The 23,068-nt window shown below is 43.2% G+C and overlaps 3 protein-coding genes across 4 annotated transcripts; all 3 read left to right on the plus strand.

Annotated features, from left to right (window-relative positions):
• The first annotated feature begins 3,512 nt into the window (after window positions 1-3,512).
• On the plus strand, window positions 3,513-6,418 carry LOC139469010 (uncharacterized). Its single transcript, XM_071251145.1, has 4 exons — window positions 3,513-3,741; window positions 4,122-4,790; window positions 5,343-5,450; window positions 6,155-6,418. The coding sequence occupies exons 1-4, from the start codon at window positions 3,601-3,603 to the stop codon at window positions 6,272-6,274; spliced, it is 1,038 nt and encodes a 345-aa protein (XP_071107246.1). The 5' UTR covers window positions 3,513-3,600; the 3' UTR covers window positions 6,275-6,418.
• Window positions 6,419-10,464: 4,046 nt separating this feature from the next.
• LOC139467996 (uncharacterized) lies at window positions 10,465-15,854 on the plus strand. Of its 2 annotated transcripts, XM_071249629.1 has the most exons (5): window positions 10,465-10,744; window positions 11,124-12,296; window positions 12,410-12,517; window positions 12,947-13,009; window positions 15,747-15,854. In XM_071249629.1, exons 1-5 carry the CDS (start codon window positions 10,598-10,600, stop codon window positions 15,852-15,854), a joined length of 1,599 nt encoding a protein of 532 aa, XP_071105730.1. In that variant the 5' UTR covers window positions 10,465-10,597. The 2 variants fall into 2 exon arrangements, with proteins under 2 accessions (XP_071105730.1, XP_071105729.1); XM_071249628.1 differs by lacking the exon at window positions 15,747-15,854 and having other exon boundaries at window positions 12,947-14,526.
• Window positions 15,855-15,874: 20 nt separating this feature from the next.
• Window positions 15,875-21,256, plus strand: LOC139467995 (uncharacterized). The gene is made up of 4 exons (XM_071249626.1): window positions 15,875-16,292; window positions 17,859-19,196; window positions 19,499-19,606; window positions 20,238-21,256. The coding sequence occupies exons 1-4, from the start codon at window positions 16,047-16,049 to the stop codon at window positions 20,460-20,462; spliced, it is 1,917 nt and encodes a 638-aa protein (XP_071105727.1). The 5' UTR covers window positions 15,875-16,046; the 3' UTR covers window positions 20,463-21,256.
• Window positions 21,257-23,068: the final 1,812 nt, after the last annotated feature.

The following is a 23,068-nucleotide window of genomic DNA, read 5'->3' on the forward strand; positions in this document are numbered from 1 at the left end:
ATAGTTACATTTGTATTACAATGGACGTGATGTACACAGCTGTTATTGTTGTGACAATAATGTACTACGAAGTGACATCGCTTGATAGATATAGATAGCTAGACGTTCAATTAATTCACAATCAGTTGTAGACATAATGATATTAATTTTTTTTTTTTTTGGTCGGATATTCACAATATATTTGTGGTAAGTGATCCACGCGTAGCTTGTTATAACCGTTGTTAAAACATAACTCACTCATCCACTTTCGCCGCCACAGTGAGGATGGTATTTATGCCGCGTTTAGCAGTGTTACAGTGAAGCATCTGTGGTGGCACGAGAAGTTGGCTTCACGTTATTATGTACATGACCATGTGGGAAATAAACCCTAGCTCTGTGTGATCAACGAACGCTTTAACCACTGTACTACCCAACCGCCCTAATACTGGCATGATGGGCGGTCGGGTATCCTAGTGGTTAAAGCGTTCGCTCGTCACGCCGAAGACCCGGGTTCGATTCCCGACATGGGTACAATGTGTGAAGCCCATTTCTGGTGTCCCCCGCCGGGATATTGCTGGAATATTGCTAACAGCGGCGTAAAACCATACTCACTCACTCACTCACTCATACTGGCATGTCCTTAAAGCTCCAATGTCCAAAACGCAAGGCCAATGTTTGCAGAATATGCAATGCGTTTAGATAACACAGTCAAACACCAGCGTGTCGAAGTTAAAGGGACCTACGTAAATACTTCGAGTTATCCGAAGTTCGACACAACCAAAAATGATAATTAAATATACGCAAGGACCAAGCTTTTACTTCGAGACAACCATAAGTTCGACACATGTTTGACTTTATATGGATATTTATTGTATCGTTGCATGTGTCTGTCCGAATCGAATTTGTTTTTATTTAATTTTAGAATCAACAATATGTTGTTTTCGAGAAGAACAAGACGGAAGTACAATAACTCAACTGACAGATTCAATTGTTGTCAGTACTACACAGAGACGAGAAAGTTCCGTATCGCGTGACTGTGACAGTGCAGGTCCTGTCTTGTGAGCGTGGGATAAAAAGTTTATTTAATGTCTGAATTATTTTTAAAACAACCATGAAAAGCATGTGACTTCATATTTCTATACCAGAGCTTAACGAGAGAGAAATTTAATATGATTAACGTCCATGATGTTTTGTATTTGGATAAGAGCGACATATTGTTTATATTCACGTATATATGCCGTTAGAGTAAGTGAGTGAGTTGGGTTTAACGCCGCTTTTAAAATTATTCCAGTTAATATCACGGCGTGTCAGCTTAATGTGGGAGGAAAGCCCGAAGTGATGCAGGTCTCGGACGTTTACCACTTCGGTGAAACCCACGAGCACGGGTATGGTGCTGACAAACCTAGAGACATAATCGGAGCGAACCGGGATTCGAACCCACAGCGCGTTGGACTCATTGCCCACCGTTGATACAGACAGTTCTGTTTATAAGAAATAACTGAAATGTCCCTATCAAAATTTGACTAGTATACATAAAAGTGGATCTAATTTCCGATGTCCACAAAGATCCAACTGTTACCTTGAGCAATCGACAACAGTAATATGTGTTCGGCTGGTATTGATCAGACCTCTAGTAGTAGTAGCAGTAGTAGTTGCAGTAGTAGCAGCAGCAGTAGCAGTACTAGTAGTAGTTGTTGTTGTTGTTGTTGTAGCAGTAGTAGTAGTAGTAGTAGCAGCAGTAGTAGTAGTAGTAGTAGCAGCAGTAGTTGTAGTAGTAGTAGAAGTAGTAATAGCAGTAGTTGTAGTAGCAGTAGTAGTAGTAGTAGCAGCAGTAGTAGTAGTAGTAGTAGTAGTAGCAGTAGTTGTAGTAGTAGTAGAAGCAGTAGTAGTAGTAGTAGTTGTAGTAGCAGTAGTAGTAGTAGTAGCAGCAGTAGTAGTAGTAGTAGTAGTAGTAGTAGCAGCAGTAGTAGTAGTAGTAGTAGTAGCAGTAGTAGTAGTAGTAGTCGTAGTAGTAGTAGCAGTAGTAGTAGTAGTAGCAGTAGTAGTAGTAGTAGCAGTAGTAGTAGTAGTAGTAGTAGTAGTAGCAGTAGTAGTAGTAGTAGTAGTAGCAGTAGTAGTAGTAGTAGCAGTAGTAGTTGCAGTAGAAGTAGTAGTAGTAGTAGTAGTAGTAGCAGTAGTAGTAGTAGTAGTAGTAGTAGTAGCAGAAGTAGTTGTAGTAGTAGTAGCAGTAGTAGTAGAAGTAGTAGCAGTAGTAGTAGTAGTAGTAGCAGTAGTAGTCGTAGTAGTAGTAGCAGTAGTAGTAGTAGTAGTAGCAGTAGTAGTTGCAGTAGAAGTAGTAGTAGTAGTAGTAGTAGTAGTAGTAGTAGTAGTAGTAGAAGCAGAAGTAGTTCTAGTAGTAGTAGCAGTAGTAGTAGTAGTAGTAGTAGTAGTAGCAGAAGTAGTTGTAGTAGTAGTAGTAGTAGTAGTAGTAGTAGTAGTAGCAGTAGTAGTAGTAGTAGTAGTAGTAGTAGTAGTAGTAGTAGTAGTTGTAGTAGTAGTAGTAGTAGTAGTAGTAGTAGCAGCAGCAGCAGCAGCAGTTTATCTTTGTGGTTTTTACAGTTAAAGTGGGCCGAAGTGTACGTGATTCCGGAAGCTACAAAAGAGCTTGAATGGCATATAAAATATTAGTATAAGTATATTAATATAGTTGATATCGACGGTGTTGGGTTGAAGGGTCATGCTATGTTACAGTTTGAAGTTACCTGAACAGATCAACTGCTGTTCTTTAACTTTTCCTGCTGCGCGACATTACAGGACGTTAACCGGTTCTCTCGGGCTATCAACTGGAGGGAGTCACAAGCGTGTAACATGTTTTAATACATGCAGAATGTGATCAATAAGTCCCGCACAGCCCATTCAAGAGTGGCTGTCCCGGTATTAATCACCAAAGACATGTAGAATCCAGCCCATCACCCAGGGGCTGTTGTAGCTTATGGAATATGTTGAGACTTGTTTAACAATGAAATACATTTCCGTGACAAATTATCTGCGTTGTGTATATTTCAGACCAATGACACAAGGACAAATACAAACCCAATCAATTTTACGTTATGTGATCAAATTGAACATTACGCCTTTCTTAAAATACATTCGGATTTGTATTTGAAATATACGCACGTGTTCGTATATCAATTTAACCATTGTTGAAATTTACCTTAAAAACGAATAATAGTAAATTGATAACCTTTTAGAATATGCAAGTATCAAGGTCTGTCATACGAGGGATGTCACCAATACGGTGATAGAAAAATAAATATTAACACCAACTACTCTCTAGATCAAACTTCCTTTTTTATTTAATAAAAAAATCGGAAATGAAATATTAATCAATTACGCTTCATCAATAGTAATGCTTCACGGTTGACACGGTCTATTCCTAGTACTGACATTTCACTGTGAATTTGTGTCGCTTTGGGAAACAGATCGCGACTTGTTCTAAAATTAGACCCACGTCAAATTAAATACCCATGAATGTTTTCGAGTGTCGAGCAGGACATACGGTGTGTCGAGGCTACAAGCACATGCTACACGAAGAACAGGGTAACTTTAGATATTTCGTTGTGTATTCTGTGGAGGGTATCAATGGATCAACCTGCCCAGCTACACATTGATGATGCGTCGCTTGACGCCAACATGGACACACTATTCGACGGGTTTATCTCGGGCGCGCTAACTATTGTACCGAGCTCTGCGGCGTCAGATCCCACTGATTTCGGAGACCCGGTAAGTAATGTACGATGAGAGAGAGAAGGGGGATAGAGAGAAGGAGGGAGGAGAGAAAAAGGGAAGGAGGGATGGGAGAAAGTGAGAACTTGATAGGTGAGGGAGAGAGTGACCTGGGACAACGGGAAGGGAAGATATGTATATGAGAGTAGAAGTTAGGGAGTGATGGAGAGGGAGAGGGAGAGAGAGAGAGAGGGGGGGGGGGGGGGGGGGGGGGGGGGTGAAAGTTTAAATTACAACATCCACGAGAAGTTATCCATTATTGTACATACTTCGATCAACTGATTTTTATTTGGTTTTATATAGTTGTATCAGTAATAAAGGGAAACACGAATCGTAAATGAGATCAACACTACTATCCCACTTTTATTTATCACCAGGCTGCCTTCCAAGCACACATGACTCTTCCGCCTCACCGTCGGACTCTACCGCCCGCAACCGGCGCGGCATCACAGCGTGTCGCACAAGACTCTCAGTGTGGACAGATTACCTCGGTGGCCCCGCAAAACGTTGCCACATTTGGACAGACGTGCGGTACTGTTACAGAACAGATGCTAATTAACATCATCAACGTTGTCGCCAACCCTGTGTCCTCGGGTGCCGCTGTATCGTCAATGCAGCCGGATGTGGCGCAATCTGACACCAAAGACCACACCAACGACCACACCAATGACAACACCATGAGCATGTCACTGAACAACTCGTACGCGGCCATACAAAATGGTGGTTCAACTCTACCAGTTCTTTCTCAACTAACTGAACTGGCGCAGGGTTACGACTCTCCAGTTGGGACAAATGGGGAATTGATGGACACTGGTCAAGCAGGTTTAATGTCCAGTCAAGGTCCCGAGGCACTGGAGACAATCCAGTTGCATGATATGGCTACGATCCGAGATCCCAACTGTGCTGTTGGGGAACGCAATATAGACCTCGGTACCCCGGACGCAAGTCGATCTATGCAGACTCGCTCACAGACACGGAATAGGGTTCGGAGGACGAGGTCCAGCGTCTCTGAGAGTTCCATGGACGAAACGTCGCAAGAGTTTAAGGTAAAGTAACTTGTTAGGGACAATTTCTATATTTATCTTGTTACAAGTATATATAAATTTTGATAGAAAATTCAAAAGAAAATTTACTCTTGAAAATTGAATTTGACCCAAACAATGCATAGGTTATCAAAAAATTAATAGGCTGAAAGCAGTCGCCTATACTACATACTACAGGTCTAAGACATAGATATGATACCCATGTCAAATACAAAGCCATCGAATTAACATGTCTTGTTTGTTTCATTTGTACAAACCATCAAAACATTGATTCATACTTTATTTTGCCTAGCAGTTTACTGTCTTTCATATCAAATGGACACGTGGTCGTAGGTTCAATAGATATAAATATCCCCGAACCTCGTTAGTCCGGAAACTCTATTATCCGGACAATTACCGTTAAGAACATTCCATGTACAATTAAAGGAATATTATTACACATTCATGGTTCGTTTATCCGGAATATATTTTTTTCACTGGGTAGGGCAATGTCCGGATTGACGAGGTTTTGCAGTAAAATGTCAAAACCAATTAGATAATCGCTTTCTCTTTCAGGAATACCTGAGGACTCTTGACTCCAAGGAACGCAAGCGGTTGTTGAACCGACTGGCGGCCAAGAGATGCAGGGACAAGAAATACGAGAAGGAACTGGAACTGGAAGCTGTAAGTTTGGTTAAGTTGTTTGTCTGTTTTTGTTTGTTGTTAAACGCCGCACGGCGGTCTGTAAGTAATTAAGTATGGACCAGACTATCCAGTGACTGACATCATGAGCATCGATCCACGCAAATGGGATACGATGACATGCATCAACCAAGTCAGCGAGCCTGACCACCCGATCCCGTTCGACGCCTCTAAGGACAAGCATGGTCGCCATTTATGGCACGCATGGGTTACTGAAGACCTATTCTACCCCGGATCTTCACGGGTCTCCTGAAGGACGGTGATAGTGTGACCTTCTGATGTGTTTTTAGACTTTTCAAATATGCTTCATACTACATGATGCTGACTGTGTTAGTTGTTATAAGGGGGAAAAAATATGATCATTAAAAAGAAAATAATAAAATTAACTTTGCCTGATATATTAATCACAGGGCATGCTGATAAGCCTAAAACATTCCACGGTCATTCCACAGAAAAGAAATGCTGTATATCTTGACCGACAGAAAGGTGAAGTGAGGAAAACAGTTTCTGTTTTTCATTCCATAGAAAAAGAAATACTGTGTATCTCGGCAGAAAAAAAATTAAAGTGACAAAAATATTTTTCATTTCCTCATTCAGCAGAAGAAAATCCCTGACTGTGGTGATGATCGCGAGTTCGTTTAGTCCTCACTATGGTGATGATTGTAATTATTTCCATGTATTTCCAGAAAGCCAGACAGCTCCGTGAGCAACGCAGTGAGCTTCTGAGAGTCAAGGCCCAGCTGCAAGAGGAAAGCAAATCAATTGCCACCAATCTCCGCCAGCACGCCTACTGTCTGAGGCGCTAGCCTACTGTCTGTCTGAGGCGCTAGCCTACTGTCTGTCTGAGGCGCTAGCCTACTGTCTGAGTCGCTAGCCTACTGTCTGTCTGAGGCGCTAGCCTACTGTCTGTCTGAGGCGCTAGCCTACTGTCTGTCTGAGGCGCTAGCCTTCTGTCTGTCTGAGGCGCTAGCCTACTGTCTGCCTGAGTCGCTAGCCTACTGTCTGTCTGAGTCGCTAGTCTACTGTCTGTCTGAGTCGCTAGCCTACTGTCTGTCTGAGGCGCTAGCCTACTGTCTGTCTGAGGCGCTAGCCTACTGTCTGTCTGAGGCGCTAGCCTTCTGTCTGTCTGAGGCGCTAGCCTACTGTCTGTCTGAGTCGCTAGCCTAATGTCTCTCTGAGGCGCTAGCCTAATGTCTGTCTGAGGCGCTAGCCTTCTGTCTGTCTGAGTCTCTAGCCTATTGTCTGTCTGAGTCGCTAGTCTAATGTCTCTCTGAGGCGCTAGCCTACTGTCTCTCTGAGGCGCTAGCCTACTGCCTGAGGCGCTAGCCTACTGTCTGTCTGAGTCGCTAGTCTACTGTCTCTCTGAGGCGCTAGCCTACTGCCTGAGGCGCTAGCCTACTGTCTGTCTGAGTCGCTAGTCTACTGTCTCTCTGAGGCGCTAGCCTACTGTCTGTCTGGGGCGCTAGCCTACTGTCTCTCTGAGGCGCTAGCCTACTGTCTGAGGCGCTAGCCTACTGTCTGTCTGAGTCGCTAGCCTACTGTCTGTCTGAGTCGCTAGCCTACTGTCTCTCTGAGGCGCTAGCCTACTGTCTGTCTGAGTCGCTAGCCTTCTGTATGAGTCGCTAGCCTACTGTCTGTCTGAGTCGCTAATCTACTGTCTGTCTGAGTCGCTAGCCTTCTGTCTGTCTGAGGCGCTAGCCTACTGTCTATCTGAGGCGCTAGCCTACTGTCTGTCTGAGGCGCTAGCCTACTGTCTGTCTGAGGCGCTAGCCTTCTGTCTGTCTGAGGCGCTAGCCTACTGTCTATCTGAGGCGCTAGCCTACTGTCTGTCTGAGGCGCTAGCCTTCTGTCTGTCTGAGTCGCTAGCCTACTGTCTGTCTGAGTCGCTAGTCTACTGTCTGTCTGAGTCGCTAGCCTACTGTCTGTCTGAGGCGCTAACCTACTGTCTGTCTGACTCGCTAGCCTACTGTCTGCCTGAGGCGCTAGCCTACTGTCTGTCTGAGGCGCTAGCCGTGTGTGTGGTGGTTACAGATGTTCACAATGACACGGTGGTGGCTCACAAGATTCCGATACTGTTTGTGGTGCTGCGTAGTTAAATCCGGAACATCACGTGATGGTTAACAGGACGTTCTAAATATTCCATGGATAGCGTGCGATCTGCATATATCAAGGTGGCTGGCATGAGTGAGTGAATTACACCGCTTTTAGCAAGATTCCAGCAATATCACGGCGGGGGACACCAGAAATGGGCTTCACATATTGTAAATATATGTGGGGAATCGAACTCGGATGTTCGGCGTGACGATCGTGAGATCTGCATATTTCAAGGTGGCTAGCATAGTATCTGCATATTTCAAAGTGGCTAGCATGAGATCTGCATATTTCAAAGTGGCTAGCATGAGATCTGCATATTTTAAGGTGGTTAGGAGGAGACCCGCGACATTACAAAGACAATAATTCCTGTATGAAGCTGCGACCCTCCTGCACGGGACAATATTATTTTGTATATCAGACGAAAGTCACAACAATGACGCTCACATGATAGATCAATCAAAATTGTATCTCCAAAACATTTCCATAATCATCAATATTATGTTGCAAGGCTGTTGCTGCCAATGCGTCAACGTGTAATGCACGTACAATCATCTGTGATTTCGATGATCGCGTGCAATATGTTGTCTTGTATTATCTGAATGTGTTTGTTTTTTTATTTATGTGACTTAAATAAAATATTCTGTTGTTCTCCCGTGACCTGTGTCAGCTCACTGTGTATTCCTCACAATTCGCACCTTTCCGTAACGGGATATCACGGAATGACACGAGTTGTCACGAATGTGGTCTGTGTTGGCGAGATATAGATTCGAATATAGTTCATAATGCGTATAAATAATAATATTTATATATGTGTGTGTGTACATATATTAGTATTTGTACGCACGTATTTGTAAACGTATCCCTGCAAGAATTGGGTACATACTAAATATTACTGGATCTATACACTAAGAACTTTCAAAGAACGTTCCAATGCCGCGTCAGTTTACACATAACAGAATTATATTCATGTTTTGTTTGTTTGTTTTTTAACTCCGCATTCAGCAATATTCCAGCTATATGACGGTGGTTTGTAAATATTCGAGCCTGGACCAGACAATACAGTGATGGACATCATGAGCATCGATCAATGCAATTCGGATACGATGACATGCATCAACCAAGTCAGCGAGCCTGACCACCCGATCCCGTTAGTCGCCTCTTACACAATCCATTAGACTACAGAGGCCGTCCCACGACATGGTCTCTTATACAGTTTAAATATACAATTTAGTCATTGGGAGTATTGAACCAAAACTATTATTTACAGACCGCCGTCATACAGCTGGAATATTGCTTAGTGTGGCGTTAAACAACAAACCAACAATCAAGCATTATACCAAACGGCGTTAAAAGATGGTACACACACACACACACACACACACACACACACACACACACACACACACACACACACACACACACACACACACACACACATACAGGCGTTAATCCGGACAGGCATTAATCCGGACAAGTGTATACTAACACACACACACACACACAGGCGTTAATCCGAACAGGCATTAATCCGGACAAGTGTATACAAACATACTAACACACACACACACAGGCGTTAATCCGGACAGGCATAAATCCGGACAAGTGTATACTAACACACACACACATTAATCCGGACAAGTGTATACACACACATGCGTTAATCCGGACAGGCATTAATCCGGACAAGTGTATACTAACACACACACACACACACAGGCGTTAATCCGAACAGGCATTAATCCGGACAAGTGTATACAAACATACTAACACACACACACAGGCGTTAATCCGGACAGGCATAAATCCGGACAAGTGTATACTAACACACACACACATTAATCCGGACAAGTGTATACACACACACGCGTTAATCCGGACAAGTGTATACACATACACACAGGCATTAATCCGGACAAGTGTATACACACACACGCGCGCGAGAGAGAGGGGGAGAGAAAGCATAATACTCTTGCCTCATCTACACACGCACGCACACACACATACGCACACAAACACACACATACGCAGACATGAATGCATGCACGTCGGTGGATAAGTTCATAATCTTGTTGAACGCGACAATAAACCCCATTTCATTTCAACTGCACACTGTCATAAAGTGCAATAATCTTTAACGCGACGTCAAACCCACCTCCCTTCACCACGCTGTGACGTGTGTGGAGGAAGGCTGTGAGAATGGAGACAGGGCGACGCTACCTTCCTACAATGTTAACGGTTGTCTACACTGGGCCGTGTGGCTTGTGATACTAGCTTGAGACACCCGGACCTAATCCAGCACCGATTTCATAAAAAAAAAACAGGAGACTGCTACTGAGAAAATGAGGAATGCTTTGTTGCTGATTAAAATGTAATCTAAACTAAACGCACAGCTTACAAGCACTAAACAAACTGCACTGAAATCAACGCACTGTACGCGCTCAGAATCAACGATGAACCACGGAGTTTAATACTGATTTAGGATGCGCCTCTGTATGCATAGTGAATGTGATATCAGAAAATACTACACAATAGTATATCTCCTATACAGGAGAGATTGACATGCTTAAAGTGCACATACAACGAACCTACTTAGTATTATGCAGAGTAACAGGATTTCTGACATTGGCCATTTTCAGTGTAAACGTCCAAATGCAGCTATTTTTATATTGAAACGACATGAAAAAACGAAATCATTTGCCTTCATAGTGAAAGCCTTTGAATGTTTTCTATCAAGGAAGAAAATAGAGCGCACACGAGATAGTTAAATATCTTCATGTTTTAAAATGCAGGCGCGTGATAGAGGGCCGTCACGAGGCACGGCCAGCAGGATGATGCAATCACTCATGTACTGGTTTCCTCCATCACTGAATGACGTGGCGTTATGAATGAAAGTTTTAGACCAAGCTGGCGCTGAAGATAGAATCTATGCAGCATATCTGTTACGGATAACACTGACTCGAGAGCAATCGTCGTAGACGGGTGAAGAAGAACAACGGTATAAAGGCGTTCAGCAGAAATCGGACAAGGAAGTAACAATGGACCCCAGGTTGCAGAAACGAGTACAGGAGATGAGCTGCGTGGTGACGGACAACCCCACAAGCTACCTGAAGGCGCTTCTTGCCGACAACAGCGCGTGGAACCAGGAAATACTCTTCCCCGACTTGGATCAGGAATATGGTGAGGTGAGAGATCAGGTTTCTGTATCCGCATGATATACCGTTATACTGCTCTAGAAAATGTCAGTACCATCTGACTTTCTTTTACATTTCATAATCATTATGTATTTCATATGAAAACGATGGGCAATTCATTTTGTCACGGAGGCCCCTATCACTTTTTTATAACTACTATTATTAATCAAGGCTTATATATTCTATGGTTGAGCAATGTGCATTTCTGAACGAAACCAAAAACATGCAACGTTATTTAAACAATTACATTATGGAAAGAAACAGAGAGTTATTTTACACATCTCGAGATGTTAATTGCTTTATTTACATGACCGTTACTCATATTTAAAAATAGATGTGAATGATAAATTAAACATTTCCACCTTCAAAGGTTGAAGGAAGTCCCCTTGACGTGTCTGGCGCTTCCATGGTTGACAACCAATCAGGAATCGAAAAGACAGGTCACGTGATGCATCACATCGAATCAGAGAGCAATCCAGACAAACATATTGGTGTGAAACAGATTTATTCAGTTACACCTACGAAGGCTACTGAACCAGACAGAACTATCACCATGGACAAAGCCTACATCACCCAGCCTGAAACACTGACTCAGTGCGGAACGGTGGCAAACTACCAAGAGGACAAGGATGTCTACTCTACCAACATGGCTCCTCTGGCCACTGATGCTGACCTTGGTGGCATACCTTACACAGAGTTCCTCCCTTTGTTCTCGGAAGCGATGGGGACACCAGGCAGCACTGCCATGCAGATTAACAGGCACCAAACACAGACTCAAAAGATGATGATGCAAAACCCGGAACAGCTACAAACATCGTCGCAGACCTCATTTACAAATGGCGTTAAAGACGTCCAACCTGCTGCTGACTCCCCTATACACGAAGCTGTTCCGTTGCAACCTGATCTATCACATGATGACTTGAACCAGTTGCTGCAATGGATCCGTCAATGTGAGCCCGCTAACCAACCGACGCCTACTTCTGGAACGGGCACGTATGATAGTGTCCCCTCTGTTCCTGATGGCACCATAGCGCATACCCTCTCGCCCCTGTACGGATCTCCAGCTGCAGACTCAATGATGGAGTCGGGATCCTCCATCCCTGGATCAACGACGGATCCTTCTATGAACAACACCAGGGCTGAATGGTCCATTTCTGAGTCGGGATCCGCCATCATGGGAACACCGATGGATCCTTTGACCTCCAATTCAAGTGCCGTGCATTTGGAAATCGGGGACTTTCTGTCTGCACCCTCGCAGAATTCTGCAGCCACCAGCCTCATTTCAACGCAGACAATGATCGATGTAACTATGGACCTGGCAGATCTAGGCGTCCCATACCAACAGCACACAGCCTCGTCGTCATTCATCGGAAATATCCCGTCGCCGGAACCGGAAACGAACAGCGCCACAGCCACTGCCGCACCCGAAGTATATACATCTGTCTCAGTTAAAGAGGGACTGAAGTCGAAGATTCAGCTCAAGAGGCTCCAGAGAGGAGAGAAGGAATTGCAGGTTTCATTCCTCACCAAACCAGCTGGAAAGGTAGGAGAATACTTTACCTGATGTACTATTTTGAAATTTCATAAATATTTGTTTTAATGCTTATGAAGTATTTCCAATATCTGAAATCGATAACCGATAACTCTTTCGTTTAGCTGACCGAAGAAGAAAAACAGAAGATTGTTCTCAGAAAGCAAAAGAACAAGGATTCCGCCAACAGGAGCCGATTACACCGCCAGGAGAAGATGAAGCGGCTGATCCAGGTAGTCTTGAATAGTGATGTACTCCATCACTTGATAATGCTTTCACTGATATGACATTTTGATTTACAATAAAAACAATTTTTTGTCCAAATAGCGTTGAAATGGGCGAGTGACACGTTTTCCGTCGCCTTTGACGACGCGGAAAACGACCAAAGTGATGCAGGTCACAGGTCACAGGTCACAGGTCACAGGTCACTGGATGAGACTCAGGGGCACGGGTATGGTGCCGACAAATCAGAGGATCATTGTCGAATATTGGAGTCTGATTCTTCTGGCACGACTAAGAAACGCAACTTTGCACCGCTTATTGTGGCGCCTTAGACGACTGTGCCACACGTCCCGAAACGTTAAAAATAAATAGTGTTATACATTTAATGATAAAAGTACGAGACCAAACTTTACATTTTTTTTCATATTTCAAACTAACAGGAGAACGCTGAGGCTGAGAAAGAGGTCGAGAAACTGAGGTCAGAGGTCGAGAAGAGCACAAAGGTGAGGGACGTGTTGCAACACTGTTGGGACAGACGCATTTGTCACTTGGCAACGGGCTTCCGGAAACCCCCGAACCAGATGGGAATCAAGGACTTGCTGGACGCTCTAGAGAAATACTTGGCTTCGGAAGCCAAGGTCTGAATTCGCAAATATAATTCTGCAAATGACATGTCTGCGCAAACCCAATGCGCATACGTTCAAATACGCATGCCCGGAAAGACACGCAACAAACTTGCATGTCACATGGGGCCGGTGTGATGCTCACGCATGAAATGGTGGCAAGTCTTTGATACTTCTGTGAAAATAACGATAACACGAGTTGTCAATTCTATATATACAGCTCAAAAGAAGCTAAAGACCATCCGATTCTTTCATATCAGAATCAGGTGGCCCTTAACTTCTTTTGAGTAGTATAAAAATGTCGTACATCCGTTGTAGAAGAACAACACTATTGTTAAGAAAATCTGTTACATAAAATGAGTTATCGATACGTCGGATGACACTGTTTTACATACCTCTTATGCAAATCTTTAATATATATCATTGAATACAATAAACTAATTCTAAATTGAATCGAAATGAATGGATATGTAGGAAATAATTTCAATTCATATATTTATTTATCAACCTAACAAAATGATCTGAGGTGTCTTTCTAAAACTTCAATGTTTTTTGGAAACAAGAAATCAAATATTCTGTGGTCTAATAATACAAAATTAGGATGGCAGAAGAGGCGAGTGGCCGGTCACTGGCACATGTAGAAAAGGAGCGGTCGGGTAGCCTAGTGGTTAAAGCGTTCGCTCGTCACGCCGAAGACCCGGGTTCGATTCCCGACATGGGTACAATGCGTGAAGCCCATTTCTGGTGTCCCTCGCCGTGATATTGCTGGAATACTGCTAAAAGCGGCGTAAAACAATACTCAGTCACTCACATCTAGAAGACACATGGTGGTGTTATCTCAACGGTATATCCTTATTATAGAGGGCAGCGAGACGAGGGCAGGTCAACTGTAATGAAATATAGGCTACACAAAAGAAGTTAAGGGTCACCAGATTCTTTCATATGACTATAGATAATCTGCCATGCAGTTAAGGACCACCCTTCATATTACTTCAGTTAATCTGTCATGTCATGACAGGTTAACTACAGTAATAGGAATGCGTGAGTATGGCTTTTTAAGCCGCTTTTGGCAATATTCCAGCAATATCACGGCCGGGCAGTGATATGAAAGAATCGGGTGGTCCTTAACTTCTTTTGAGTGATATAGCTAATTGCGATTGTTTGAGAGACTAAGGAATCCGCAGAAAAAAATGTTGATCATCCATACATATCATGGAATGTGTTTACACATAACAGTTAGAAGTGATTCTTTGAAATATACACACTTGGCTGATCCCATATGTATATGCAGCGTGTCCAGTCAGTAATATATAGCATACATATTCTTGCAATATAGCCCATTTTAATTTCGTTATTTCTTCTGACCATATATTACCATGTGTATTTATAATAACGTTTTACTGACTGACTTTGTGTATCCTTTAGCGAATAAACTATATTTATTGACAAATATGCTCTTATCATTAGATTAGTGGATGGAATTAGCGCTATAAAATCGGCATTACACACAAGTGCACGCGCACACAAATACACACACACACACACACACACACAAACCACATGAAAGCATGCACGTCGTAAGATAAGTGCAATAATCTTGTTGAACGCGACGTTAAACCCCATTTCATTTCAACCCACCTACAGATTTCAGAAACTAATGGTTATTTTTATATAACCTTTTCAATATTTAAATTGCCCCGTAATCGTGGCATTAATTAAATATATTTAGTAAACCCACTTTTCTTTTCTTAATCTCAAATTTGAAACATTTACATCTTTAGTGAAACCCACGGGCATAGCATGGTGCTGACAAACCAAGAAATATAAACGGGGCGAGCTGGGATTCGAACCCACGATCACAAGTTCATTTAGTGTCCAAGAGACGCGAACCTGCGGCTCCTCGGACGACTTGACCACCCTCACGCCTCTTACGGGCGTGACGTGGCAGTTGCCATAGTAACCGAATGCTGTTTTAAGACGGTCAGATTCACTCATGGCCAAATCTACCTGAACTGACGATGAAGGATGGAAGGGAAATTTACCACGGGTAACGCGGGACGTTTCGCCGTCTATAAACGCGCATGACTGGTCACGTGGTTTCTCATATGACTTTCCGCGTCGACGATATCCATGACGTTGCTTCCTGTAAACACGTTTGACAGTCAAGGCGAGGTCACAGCGGGGATGAAAACATTGTACTGCCCAAACTCACTACGCCGTCTCCTATCCCTGTCTTAAACAGCCGCACCCAATTCATCACCCGTCGTTCATTTCACATTACACACACACACACACACACACAAAACAACACACACAAAACAACACATACACACGCTACATGCTAGAAATATTGAGTACGTGCACACAGCGTTATAGGGGGTCTCGATGGTGAACAGACCGTGTCTCTTATACCGCTGATAGCGCTGTCAGTGTTATACAGAACTGTTCTGTTCTGCGTCGGTGACACATGAATGTTGATCAGTATATAAGGCTGCTATGTTCCGTTTATAAGGGCAATGTTTGCCCGAGACGTCTGCGCTAAGAATAACAGTTTTTGTAGGTCAGCTTCACATCTATAGCGTATTATGTCACTTGGGTTTTCCCCGTCTATTTTTAGAACCATTCGGGCAGGCCCAGAGCTTCAGTTGCCGTTTGTGGTGTGATTGTGATGGACGTGCATTTTCTGACCTGGCGGTATTTATATCGACGTTCACTAATGGATTGAATACGTCGATAGAGAGCATCACATACTGGCAGAAACAGGATAAAACTGTGACAGAGTCGAGTAAATCAAAGCTCGCAATTACTCGAATCACAAGAACAATTTGCGATTTCCTTATTGTTTTAATCCGTGAATTCTCACAAGACCAACTTTCTTGAATCTGATTGGTTCAAAACATCACGTGACTGACAGTGAATGGCTGGCTCACAACATTGGACTGGTTTAACTGTAAAGTCAGAACAGAAAACTGCAGACCGAGTGAAAGACGAACACGGAATCAAATCGTCTCGACATTCCAATAATTCCACAATGGCACTGGAAATACCAAGTCTTAACAGCACCGACCTCAACAACATCGTCTACAGCATGTTTAAATACAGGACATGTGGGCAGCAGTACCGGTCCCCAATGACAACGTCGGTTGTACCTGACAACTCTGATGTAAGTACAGGGGTGTCTTAATGTTCATATCTCCTCTCTGCGGATAATCGAAATATAGCTAACAGTAATCTCCTGGGGACTTTTACAAATATTCTGGATTAAAAGGCAAACCGTTGTTAATGGTTATTTATATATCCTATTATTTAATATCATTGCCTTTGTAAATACTCATTTATAATTTACATGTTTCAATATTCAAATATTTGTCGCTGATAAGTGTTTAGAGTTGACGCCCTTTTTCAAAGGCTTTAATCATCTATGACATTATACTACAGCACTTAACAGACAAGAGTCGTAAATATATTTTAGTGTCTAGTCTTACCATGTTTGTTTACTTATCAATAGATTACATGCAGACATTAATCAATTTGACCTGTCTGTCTCGATAAGATAATTTATTAGGAAATCAAACTCAAGGCTATTTCGGATTGTTCATTTGATATTGTTCCGTCTCAGGCTACGTTTGTGAAACTAATAATCTATTCATCATACCAGTACGTCTATACGGACAGTGTACACGTTTAATCCATGTGTTTATTTAAGCACATCTTTTACCCCGTCAGTGTTTGAAATATTCGTTATCTTCACTTTCCGGTTTTTTTAATAGAATGTGTTTATTTTATATCAACACATATACAAATATGAATTGGTGCTCAAATTGAGTGGACATTACAAACAAATAGAACAAGGCACCTATTGAGTGTTCCGGATTCCGGAGGTTAATGTTCTTCCGGGTCGAGGCCGAGCTTCCACATTTCGTATAGGCGGGTTTTCATATGACAACTAAATATTTCATTTAAGCCTCTTTAAATCGAAGTCCTGGGAAAAGTTCAGTTCGAGAAATCCGTAGTTCGAGACAAACGGTTTTGTAAATATTCATACAGACTGTAAAGTTACATCGTGTGAACTGATATATGAGTTGTGAAGTTCGAGTTGGTGATGTTTCACTTCTAATGTCTTTCCCTTTCAAATCTAACCATGTTGGGCGGTTCGACTTATCAACTTTGTAAGTGGGCACTCCACACTCAGTGATACTTCGTTGACACGATATCCTGGAAGCCATCTAATACATGTCGGGTTATCAATGCTTCGTTTTTGCGAGGTTAGTGAACTCTACATCCAATAATGCCTTGTTGACACGATGTCCTGGGGACCCCTTTATAGTTTTCAATATTTCGAGACAAACAGTACAGCTACTTCGTACTTCGTTTTAAACAACATGTCGAGATAAAGGAGTATGATATGTTTGGGTTTAGTCGAATTGCTCGTGACTGAAACTGCACATTAGAGGTAGGTCAGGTATACATGTACAGTAAACAACGGTTATAACGAACAGAAAGGGACCACTAATTGTAGTTCGTAATAACCGTAGTTCGTTATAAGCATATATACAGCTTATATACAACAAATGGCTGGGACAAAATTTAGTTCCTTATATCGATCATTTCGTAATAAGGGTGTTCGTAATAGCCGTAGTTTACTGTATACTGTTCGTCAGTTTCCTGTAGGATATTCAGTGTGTACAAAAGCCCATGACTAATTCCCATTTTGTTTTACGACTTCCAGACAGAACTGAGCCCCGAGCCACGCACTCCTCAGTTCTCTTCCAGTTCAGGACTGACATTTCAAGAAAGTAATAGAAACTTTGGCTTCAGTTTTCAAATCTCAAACGCTCACCCTCCGCAAGGTCTGACACTAAATGCCCAGACTGTGTCGAAGACAGTCCCAAACTCACTACCTCAACCTGCTGTCACTCCGACTCAGGCCGCCACAGCGACAATCGATCATCTCCACGCTGGTACATCTGTGTTTGAGGGCCAGAGACAAGTTGTTGTGAACACAGAGACTAAATTCCAGTCTCCGGTTGAAGTGGAGACGAGATCACCTGAGACTCCGGTACAATACGTTCTTCAGTCACCTTCACCTGGATTCAGAGAGCCGTTGCCTCAACCAACGTACCCAAACAACATACCGACTACAGTGTTGGAATCAGTGCAGACTAGCAAAGATCATTTCCCTCAAGCGTCTCCTCAAGATCTGCCCAGAGTGCTGGTGACCGGGAAAGACGGAAAGACGGCTTCATTTATCAGATTCCTAAATGAGCCCATCCCCTACCCAAATGATATTGAGTGCAAGATGCTCAACATAGAAGGCTACAGGCGGCCACCAGAAGAGGCCAGCCAAGATGGGGCAGATGTCCGGTTCGATAACACAGTCGTCGCTGACATTGACGCCATACAAAGAATGGAAGAAGAACCTGTTATAAGACTGGACGAAGAACCTGTTATTGCGGCGCAAGAGAATGACCCAACAACATATCAATCTGTTCAATACATCCAGTACGAACCTGCTAATGCCGAGGCTGTTGGTGTTGATTTCCAAGCAGTGCCAGATGACACCCAAGGTGTCGAACCGGTGGTGTATTATCAGATGATACAATCAGACGATTGTGAGAACGATATGTGTGGTCAAGGTCAGGGAGGCGAGGAGATCATGGAGGTGGCTGCTTACCAGTCGGTGGATGAAACCCAGAACGCAAGTGATGTCCTCACGTTCACTGAGTTGACACCACGCCCACCGTCCCTTCCCCCTGATCACACCCGGCAGGACCACCCACAGGAACTGCAGGACGACCCGCGGGAACTGCAGGACCCAGAGATCCAACCGGAAGTCCAGAACGGAGACTCCCCAGAATCAACATCAACAGAGATCTTTACTACGAGGTTCGGCGAGAGGTTCACTAACGCCTCTGATGAGGCGAAGCGGGCAGCGATGTCTGCGGTCAAGGAGAATTCCGTGAGACCACTCCTCAAGTTGGAACTAAAGAACAAGATTCAGCTTAAGAGGCTGAAGGAAGGGAAGGGGGAGCTGAAGGTTTCCTTTGAGGACAGACCTATAGGCGAGGTGAGATTTATAGAATAAATAAATAACAGACAGACCTTTTACATTTAATCCATCACAGAATGATTTTGTCATTCAGGACTTTCGGCAGGTGGTTTTGGTGGTTGGTTGACATATATCAGTGCGTGTAATGGTGTGGGGGTGCAATGGACAGATGTCAGTATAATTTTCAAAATGGCCCCAGAAATATGCTATTGATCCGATAATGTTGAACAATTTTTTTATTTTTTTTTGTGAGGGGAGATATTCATTTATGAACTTCCAATCACACTGTGATTCCTAATTATATATCTTTTCCACTCTAGCCCAGTGAAGAAGAGAAGACGAAAGCTACCACGCGAAAAATGAAGAACCGAGAGAGCGCAGTCAAGAGCCGTAAAAAGCGAGAGCAACATCTCCAGAATCTTCAGAGGGTATGTCTCCTTCACGTAGATATATAAACTTCAAACTATCGAGATATTTTCGTCTTTCCTTTTAAAGCGACCGCATTCCAAAGTTCGTGAATAAGTTGAAAATTTCAACCCTTGTAATGTAACGAATGTTCTTGTCACGTGAATTATTTTCTTATAATTTAAATCACACTGGGCCGATGATTGACAAAGATGTTTTAAGTGTGCCAAGTCCTTCTATTAGGGGGCACGGGTGGCCCAGTCGTCTAAGGCGCCACGATTCGCTGTGCAGAGTTGCGTCCCTTAGGCATGCCAGGAACCTATGATTGTGGATTCGAATCCCGGTTCACCCCGATTATGTTTCTAGGTTTGTCAGCACCATACCCGTGTTCGTAGGTTTCACCGAAGTGGTAAACGTCTGAGAATGGCATCACTTCGGGCTTTCCTCCCACATTAAGCTGACACGCCGCGATACAACTGGAATACTGTTAAAAACGGCGTTAAACCCAACTGACTCACTCACGTAGATGTTTGTGGCTACTGCGTACGTTACAAACCGTATTGTATTGTACAAAGTCGGTATTGTAGAAAATTATAGTTATGTTTTTTTCTTTGTATAAGTTAGAAATATGCATATTCCTTATTTGTGTTTTAGGAGGTAAAGGATTTGGAGCGTGAGAATAAACAGCTGGTGAGAGAAATTAAGCAGCTGAAGGCAAACATGGCGCAAGACCTCCAGGAAATGCTTGAAATGGGATGCAGTTGTGAAATCATAAATGGAGATGACTCCATCGCAGACTCGGCGAGAGCGGCCCCCGCCAAGTCCCTTCAAGAAGCCATTTGTGATGTTCTCGCCTCGGAACAATTTGAAAACACGTGATAACGTCAAGGTGGATATTGAAATGTCAATCGTTTAAAAAGTCTCCCCGAACACGTGAACATGTCAAGGTATTGATGCCGGGCCATGATAACACCAAGGACATAGCATGTGGGGTCCTGGTTATCGGGTCGTGTGTGGACTGAATCGGCGGTTTGGGGGTGTGAGTACTTTGTGATTATGTGAACACTTTGTGATTATGTGAACACTTTGTGACTATGTGAACACCTTGTGACTACGACTACAGTGTGTGGTAGTGTGACTGCCCATCAGGACACTTTTCGACCGGGTGTATGTAAACCCCGGGGTATGCTAGGTAACAAGTGCTGAAAATGACATTGGAGACCTTGTGTCTGACACACAAGTTTTCTTTTTAAATGGGGATATGATGTTCCCATTACATCTGGCGGCACGGGTGGCCCAGTCGTCTAAAGCGCCGCGATTCGCTGTGCAGAGTTGCGTCCCTTGGACACGCCAGAAACCTATGATTGTGGGTTCGAATCCCGATTCGCCCCATTTATGTTTCTAGGTTTGTCAGCACCATACCCGTGCTCATGGGTTTCACCGAAGTGGTAAACGTCTCAAACCTGCATCACTTCGGGCTTTCCTCCCACATTAAGCTGACACGCCGTGATATAACTGGAATACTGTTAAAAGCGGCGATAAACCCAACTCAGTCACTCCCATTACATCTGATGACGAACACCCAGTGTTTTACGTGTACAGAATATGTCACAAAACTCTGTTGGTTATTTATATTGAATATTACTATATCGTGAATAAATTATTATATGATATTTGAATTTCATTTCTTTTTGAACTATTCATAGAATAGATATATGAGTTAACCTTTACAAGTTTGTTTATTTATTTGTTTGTTGTTTAACGGCGCACTCAGTAATTACCCAGCTATATGACGGTGGTCTGTAAATAATCGAGTCTGGACCAGACAATCCGGTTATTGATATCTTGGCATCGCTCTACGCGATTGAGATACGATGACATTCATCAACCAAGTCAGCAAGTCTGACCACCCGATGCATAGTCGCCTATTACGGCAAGCATGTGTTGCTGAAGACCTATTCTACCCCGGATCCTCCCGGGTCCTCTACATGTAATAATCTCCCATAACATGACGGTTGGTTGTCGGAAATTCACTTTGTTGGTTGTCTCGAACCCCGGATAAATCGAACTTTGTCTCCAACTCCCAACGAGTTCGGAACAACGGGGTTCAACTGTATATCGAGAGCGGTGGGAATCATAGTGGTTGGAGGGCTGACTCGTCAAGCCGACCAGCCGGGTTCGAATCCCCAAGTGAGGGCGACGTGTGATGCCATCACAGTAAGCCTGGAATGTTCCTCACGTCTTTATGTCAAAATTGGAAGGTTCGAGACAAGTAAAACTTCGAGATAACCGAGCTCACGATTATTGGAAACGGATATTTTTTGTTCTATGAAAGGAGTCCTATTTTAATGGGAGTCTTGTGTTCTGTTTTTATGTGTTTAGACAACCCATGAAAAATAATTTGAAACAGGTCCCTTTAGTAACGGATATTTTATAATAATTTATTACAATTAGCTGATTTTTGTTGAAGGATACAGTTTATCCCAAGACGAAGGTTGTGTTGAAATGGAAAGAACTACGCAGTTAAATTGGAGTCATCTGCGGTTAAATGTGTAAAGCTGGTATTCCCAGTCTATTTTTAGACATGACATGGTGGTTTTACCGTGGTGTGTTTTATAAATACATTCAGATAATTCACGCTGTTGAGCATCTGCAGAAATTGACCCAGTTTAGATCATGTATATATTTATCACCGTAACAACACCATAGATGGAGATATGTAGACATGTAACTACACTCGGACATAATTATTCGATCGGACTCTTTTGGTATTACCAGCAGTTACGACACGAGGGGATTCCCCTTGGCGCGGAGCCAGGTTTTCCGTTGAATTGGGTCATCTGTGGCGTCGGTGGGTGTGGACGAGCAGGTTGCAGTTTTTGTGTAGCTGTGGTTAACCGCGGAGAGAGAGAGACGTGCCTTTGTGTTGCGTACCGTGTAACTTGACATTCATCAACCAAGTCAGCGAGCCTGACCACCCGATCCCGTTAGTCGCCTCTTACGACAACCATAGTCGTATTTAACGACAAGCATGGGTTGCTGAAGACTTATTGTACCCCGAATCTTCACGGGTCACAGATAAATTACATTTCCATATCCATCTACCAACCCAAATAAAACTCACAGCCCCAAGTCCCGCTGAAAGGATTTGTTTTTAATTCGAATTGCCGAATTTTCAAATAATAAAATTCAAAATTTTCAGTTTGATAATCCGTAACTCAAAATTTTAAAAATGCCTGATCTGACCTGGAAACACATCCATAAACAGAGTGAGTGAGTGAGTGAGTTTTTTATCCCCATGTTGGCAATAGTCCATTAATATCACGGCGGGGGACACCAGAAACGGGCTTCACACATTGTACCGTTGTTGGGGAAAAGAACCCGGGCATTCGGCGTGACGAGCGAACGCTTTAACCACAAGGCTACCCGGTCCAGCGCACTCCATGAAAAGACCAGACAACAATGATGATGCCGGAAGTTAAATG

The sequence above is a fragment of the Haliotis cracherodii genome, unplaced genomic scaffold (assembly GCF_022045235.1).
Source record: "Haliotis cracherodii isolate W230 unplaced genomic scaffold, xgHalCrac1.p SCAF_2, whole genome shotgun sequence".
Classification (NCBI taxonomy): Eukaryota; Metazoa; Mollusca; class Gastropoda; order Lepetellida; family Haliotidae; genus Haliotis; species Haliotis cracherodii.

Excerpts from the sequence above, each read along its gene's own strand:
- LOC139467996 (XM_071249628.1), top strand. The coding sequence starts at position 10,598 with ATGGACCCCAGGTTGCAGAAACGAGTACAGGAGATGAGCTGCGTGGTG. Across the intron at positions 10,745-11,123 it reads TGGATCAGGAATATGGTGAG|GTTGAAGGAAGTCCCCTTGA; the intron begins GTGAGAGATCAG and ends CCACCTTCAAAG. Across the intron at positions 12,518-12,946 it reads AGATGAAGCGGCTGATCCAG|GAGAACGCTGAGGCTGAGAA; the intron begins GTAGTCTTGAAT and ends TCAAACTAACAG.
- LOC139467995 (XM_071249626.1), top strand. The coding sequence starts at position 16,047 with ATGGCTGGCTCACAACATTGGACTGGTTTAACTGTAAAGTCAGAACAG. Across the intron at positions 16,293-17,858 it reads TTGTACCTGACAACTCTGAT|ACAGAACTGAGCCCCGAGCC; the intron begins GTAAGTACAGGG and ends TACGACTTCCAG. Across the intron at positions 19,607-20,237 it reads ATCTCCAGAATCTTCAGAGG|GAGGTAAAGGATTTGGAGCG; the intron begins GTATGTCTCCTT and ends TTTGTGTTTTAG.
- LOC139469010 (XM_071251145.1), top strand. The coding sequence starts at position 3,601 with ATGGATCAACCTGCCCAGCTACACATTGATGATGCGTCGCTTGACGCC. Across the intron at positions 4,791-5,342 it reads AAACGTCGCAAGAGTTTAAG|GAATACCTGAGGACTCTTGA; the intron begins GTAAAGTAACTT and ends TTTCTCTTTCAG. Across the intron at positions 5,451-6,154 it reads AGGAACTGGAACTGGAAGCT|AAAGCCAGACAGCTCCGTGA; the intron begins GTAAGTTTGGTT and ends ATGTATTTCCAG.